At 38.1% G+C, this 6,000-nt stretch overlaps 1 protein-coding gene across 1 annotated transcript in view; it reads left to right on the top strand.

Annotated features, from left to right (window-relative positions):
* Positions 1-1,430: 1,430 nt before the first annotated feature.
* The window catches only part of LOC127863529 (calreticulin-like), a 47,242-nt gene continuing 42,672 nt past the window's right edge, over positions 1,431-6,000 (top strand). Inside the window, exons 1-2 of the mRNA XM_052403071.1 lie at positions 1,431-1,544; positions 2,262-2,366. Coding sequence (XP_052259031.1) covers positions 1,431-1,544; positions 2,262-2,366 — 219 coding nt within the window. The remainder of the gene's footprint in view (positions 1,545-2,261; positions 2,367-6,000) is intronic.

Here is a 6,000-nt window from a genome sequence, read left to right as displayed (position 1 = left end):
AAACATGGGGTTAGGTGAGGATGAAGATGAAAAAGGCCAAGTAGGAGTTGATTGATGTGGCAAGTATCAACATTGACAAAGAGAGTGCCGCATTCCTGAACAGATGAAGTGAAAACCGCAGCGACCTCTACAACTATCTCCTTCAACCAGACACCAGTCTTCTTCAAAGTGATCACAGTGTAGAAGCAGAGGACGAAAGTCTGTCCATACTAAAGGCAGAGGTTGCATGATGCAGTGAGCAGCCTGAAGGCATGAACATCTGGAGTGGACAACGTCCCTCCAGAGCTCATTAAGCATAGAGGAGAGACAACGCCTGGAACAATCACGGCACTTTTCCAGAAGAGAAGAAGAAGTGGCCCAATGAATGGACCCAGTCTCTGGTCATTCCGATACCTAAAAATGGCAACGTCAAAGTGTGAGAATAACCGCACCATCAGCCTCATGATCCATCCAAGAATCATCCTCAACCGATTGAAATGTAAGGTTGAATAACTGCTGGCAGAAGAGCAGACTGGATTCAGATCTAGGCTGATCACAGTGAAACAGATCAGAGTCATCATTGTGACACCTGAAACACTACCATGATCTCTTCCACAACTTAAACTACTGAAAAAAAACGTTTGACCACACGCGGAATGATGAAATATGTCAGGTTGTGAAAGGGTTCAACATTGACGAAGTGCTGTTGCAAGTGACCCAAGAACTCTATGGAAACAGCAGCACCACCGTTGTTCTTAATGGACAAATGGATTACTTTTTAGAATATCAGTGGGCGTCCGTCAGGGTTTCCTCTCTCTTCCGTCCTGTTTAACCTTTTTCGTGAGAAAATAATGCAGGAGATTTCCCAAACCCCCACAGCTCAATCTCCATCGGTGGCAGACCCACCTCCATTTTGAGATTTGCTTAAGCGATTGACCATGGATGATACCAGAAATGAAGTATCTCACTAACAAGCTCTACGAAAGAGCACGAGCATACGGGATGGAGGTCAGCTCAGAAAAGTCAAAGCTCATGGTGAATAGCATGAACAAAATCACCACAAACGACAATTAACATGAAGAAAAAAAACACACAAAACTATTTAGGAGAAACCATGCCCAAGGATGGAACAATCATCGATGAGGTCCTAATAAGAATCACCATAACAACTGCAGCGTTGGTCAGACTTAGCAGATTATGGACAAGCAGCTCCATCAGCTTTCCAGCAAGCACAGGTTTTTCAAGTCCAACGTAGTCTCAATTTTACTGTGTGGCTGCGAGATCTGGCCACTTCACGCGGAAACAGAACGCTGGATACAGGCCTTTGGGAACAAGTATCTACGTAGACTGTTCGGCATCTCTTACCTGGAGCACAAGATCAAAAAGTACGCCCGGAACATGACAGCAAAACTTGTTAGCCCACAAGAACCCATCTGACTGACCGTCAAAGGATGCAAGCTGGCTTTGATTTGAACACGTCAACCGGCACAATTCCTATGCAAGACTATGCTCAGGAAACCCTTGCGGGAGGTGACCGTCGAGCCGGACAGAAGAACAGCTGGATGGTAAATGTGATGAGCTACTCATGGCAGCCCACAAACAACCTGATTGGCGGGGGATCTATGTTTTGTCGTCTCTCATCCCCCCTAACGACCAGACCGGTCAAGGAAAAGATGACTGCATATAGCCATTTAAGGAACACGGTCCCGCCCACTGGCGGCCATGTTTTTCAACAGACGAAGACCATTCTCTAACTCAATGGTATAAACAAGGCTTTGCTTTAGCCATATAAGGAAAACTACCATTTCCTCTGGATGTCATGTGTTCAAAGGACTGGGACCATTTACTAACTCAGCAGAGATATCATAAGAACAGATATTCTGGCTAAGTTACATGAAGACTAAACCAAATACAAAACAAGTCTCGATTGTCTCCAAAGTTTTACTATAGTCACTTTAAGACATCTGCCTCGCTCCCTGGCGGTCATGTTTTAAACGGAAAATTTTAAAACTCAGCAGATATTTCATTTTGATAAATGTTCTGACCAAATGTCATAAAAATTGGGCAATAACTGTGCACTCTAGAGTGTTACTTAGGTGAATATTGACGACGCAAGCCGGACGAATGACGACGGACGACGCACGGCAGACAAAAAGTCTGCACGTTGTGCTCAGGTGAGCTGATAAAAAAGACACGGTTTGTTATTTTAATGTTACAACGATGCACATACCGTTGCAGTTGAGATCCGCTTGGATGACGTTCTTTATGTTACGTCCCTTCAGGTGTGCGGGCTCACTACACACGGCGCCGGATACTGTGAGATTGGACTGGCTGTCCTGTACTGTCTTAATGAGCCATCCCATCTGGCAGTCGCAGTTGAGCGGATTGTAATCTAGATAACTGGAAAAACAATATATTTTATATACATTTTTTTTAAATTGTTTGTCACAGTTTTATTGCTAACTAAAGACCTTTTAAAAATAGCAATTGAATACCGAGATGTCGTTTAGAAATGGAATTTTTAATTAAACAATTGTTTAAGACTGTTTAAAGCCTCGATTCTGGTACTTCGCAATTACCGGACATAACATCCATGAGTGTACTCGTGACATACTGGTTGGATTATTACCGGTAAAATAACCACTCATTGTGTCTCCTTTTTTACACAAAAATGCATGGGATATTTGAACCAACGTAAAAGCGGAAAGAAATATAGCCCTGTGATTTTACATTCAAATATCACAAGTGCATATCAAAGATTTCCCGGGTGGATGGACAGAACATCAAGTCATCTCAAGCGCGTCCCAGCTACAAATAATGTATACCTGTCTGCTGGCTATGTGAAAAACACTGCACTGTAATAATGGTCTACACAGATGAGATATAAGAATGAATAAAACGGCATGTTATAAAACAACTATGTTAATGGGAGCAAACGTCATGTATTCATAAATCGTTGGATTGGTTTGTGTGTTTGTCCGTTAAATTTACAACGTAAAACTTAAACACGTTACATTCTAAACATGATAAGACAATAGGACATAGTTATTAGACGTATTCGTGTATATTACACTGTTTGTTTGGTAGAAATACTTTGTTTTATGATTTAATCCATTTTAAGAAAAGCTAGTGAAATATTTTAGTGGGACCTTGTAATTTGTAATGCGAAAAAAAGAGGTTTTCAAATGTCAATGTAATGATTTTCATATATTTCATTATATTGTTGTTTGCATTTACTATTTTTCCCATTGTATACAAAAACAATTTTGAAAATATCATTAAATACATTTTATTCTATCAAATGTGTTCTTTATTTTTGGTCGCATATGTCTTTGCGATGATTAATTAAAACAAGTTTTTTTGTAATTATATACAAAAACTGTTTTAGTTGCATTATGCATAATTTATATTTGAAGATGCATAGTACTGCTTGAAACCACAGTCTTACCGGGTACATTAAATAGTGTTTACATTAAGTGTCATTGGCTAAGTATTTCATATTCAAACCGAATAAAAAACTGTCGTTTTTAAACTATCGGCATTGTTTAACATGTAAAAACTGTACCAAAAAGCAATAAAAGTAGTGTTACCTGAATGTTTACATCCAAATATGTTTATGTCACATTTCCATTAAATTGGACCTATTAATACTCCTGTTCCTTTCTGCTTACATGTATTTAAACCAACTACGCAAATTGCACTTAAGTTATGACTTCTTATGTATCAAACTCTTCCACACTCATTAGGCATGAAGTTCTGATGTTAAAAATAAGTAAACGTTTGCACTTAATTTCGTATTTTAATAAACTGAAAATCTATGTATTTTTCGTGACCCAATAAGGTGCATTGAAACAGTTCCTTATTCAATATTGAAAATATATAAAGAACTGGCATTTTCAGTTTACTTTCAAACTTAATTGTTCTTACATACATATTAAATAAATAGAAAATGACCTGTCCAGCTTACAAAAACATATACATAGACGAAACTGTAACCCCTTGTTAATCATTTTACATCTAAGTGTGCTTAAAATGTTCCGTAATGATTCTGATCATTTGTTTAGCCAGTTCCTTAATGCTGTCGAATAAAACAAACATTGAACTTTTATTATTTATTTATTGGTTTGGCTGTCTGTTTGCGTGTCTACCTGCCGTTAATCAGTCCTTCCGTGTGTTTGTCTGTGTGTTTCGTTGTGTCTGTTTGTGTGTCTGTCTGCCTGCCTGTAAGTCTGTATATCTCTCCGTCCGTCAGACTGTATGTCTACCTGTATGTCTGTATGTCTACCTGCCTTCCTGCCTGCCTGCCTGTCTGTCTGTCTGTCTGTCTGTCTGTCTGTCTGTCTGTCTGTCTGTCTGTCTGTCTGTCTGACTGCCTGCCTGCTTGTCTGTCTGTCTGTCTGTCTGTCTGTATGTCTGTCTGTCCTGTTTGTAAATCCAGCAATCCAGCATTCCAGATATCCAGCAATCTATTTAAATAATTATATGTATTGCCATTGTCAATAACATTTACTATTCAAATTACCGCGTGTTGTAAATGCCGTATAAGTAAATGATACGTCGATGTTGGCATTTTTAAAAATATTCAAGATATATGCTGGTGATTATCGCAAGTGCTGCAAAATTTAAACAAGAGTTTCCGTATTCGGACAGAGGAGGCACATGCTGAATTGCAGACAATATCTTATCCGAAATAAAAAACATCAAATGCGAACGAAATGAGTGCTGACCTGCTTTTGATAAACACAAATACTAAACATGCACTTCAAGAAATCATGTTAATTTTATTCAAACACAGGAGTCTTTGCTTACAGAAGGGACAGTTTATAAGTATAAATCACATATCTGGTTGGACAATAAAATGACCCAACAATGTTGTACCAACAACTTTCTAACATTACTTCGAATATCTTATTTTTTCGCCGCTTCAAACAAGACGATGCATGAATTATTCGATTAATAGAACAAACTATTGTATCATGATAGTGTTATTATATACTTAAAGTGACGGGTCAAAGCTGAAAGGTACTTAAAGGGCTGTTTAACAGGTCATTGTATATCATGTTCTGTATTTTTGTCCATGCTTATTGCATTATTTAAATGTTAAATCAATACCCTATTAATACATTGATATTCACTTCAACACCGTTATTTCGAAGTCGTCGGGACAGTTAAAAAAACTTCGGATTAACGATAATTCGACATAAACATTTGGCAGACGACTTCTTTGATTCTGTAAAAATAAAACGTTGTGGAATTCACATGCCTCGGCCACACTGTACTTTTAATAATTGTTTTACTTAAAACGCAAACTAGTCAGATAGCAATAGATTTCTACTTGTAACAAACGGAGGAATAAAACGATTCTTTTTCTTCTTTTTATTTTTCTCTTATTACAGAACATATAAAATATCATGAATAGCACATCAAACAGGTAAATACATATGAATACATTTTCGGAAATGAATTAACTTTTTTTTTTATAAGACGCGATGTCTCTCTGAACACCGGCCTTAGCAGCACTAAACTGGACGCGTGTAACATATTTCTCCAATTTGTCAATGACATTGAAGAACTCACTTCCGCCCGTATTTCGCCCGAAGAACTATCTTACGTCGTTGATGCATATGGTCACACGTTGATAAGATATCATGTTCATTCTTGTGTTGTCGGCCTCGTCGTCGGCCTTTGACCATATTATAAAATTAACATGCTACGCGCAGAAGACAAAGGTGTAAATATCGGCTTTTGACGCGCAACGCGCAGACGACATAGGTGTGAAATTACGCTATTGTTCTGCAGTTTTTACTTCGGATTAACGATTGATAATAAGGTGCGAATTATAGTTTTGGGACCGACAGAATCTATTCGAATTAACGATTTCTTCGGTTTAACGAAGTTCGGATTAACAATGAAAATTTACATTGAACAAAGAAGAACCACAACCAGGACCCGGAAAATACTTCGAAATAACGGTGACTTCGGATTATCGTTGTTCGAAATAACGGTGTTAAAGTGTATAAG

The sequence above is a fragment of the Dreissena polymorpha genome, unplaced genomic scaffold (assembly GCF_020536995.1).
Source record: "Dreissena polymorpha isolate Duluth1 unplaced genomic scaffold, UMN_Dpol_1.0 chrUn013, whole genome shotgun sequence".
Classification (NCBI taxonomy): Eukaryota; Metazoa; Mollusca; class Bivalvia; order Myida; family Dreissenidae; genus Dreissena; species Dreissena polymorpha.
Note: the sequence above shows the minus strand (reverse complement) of the source record. Positions and strands in the feature narration are given on the sequence as shown.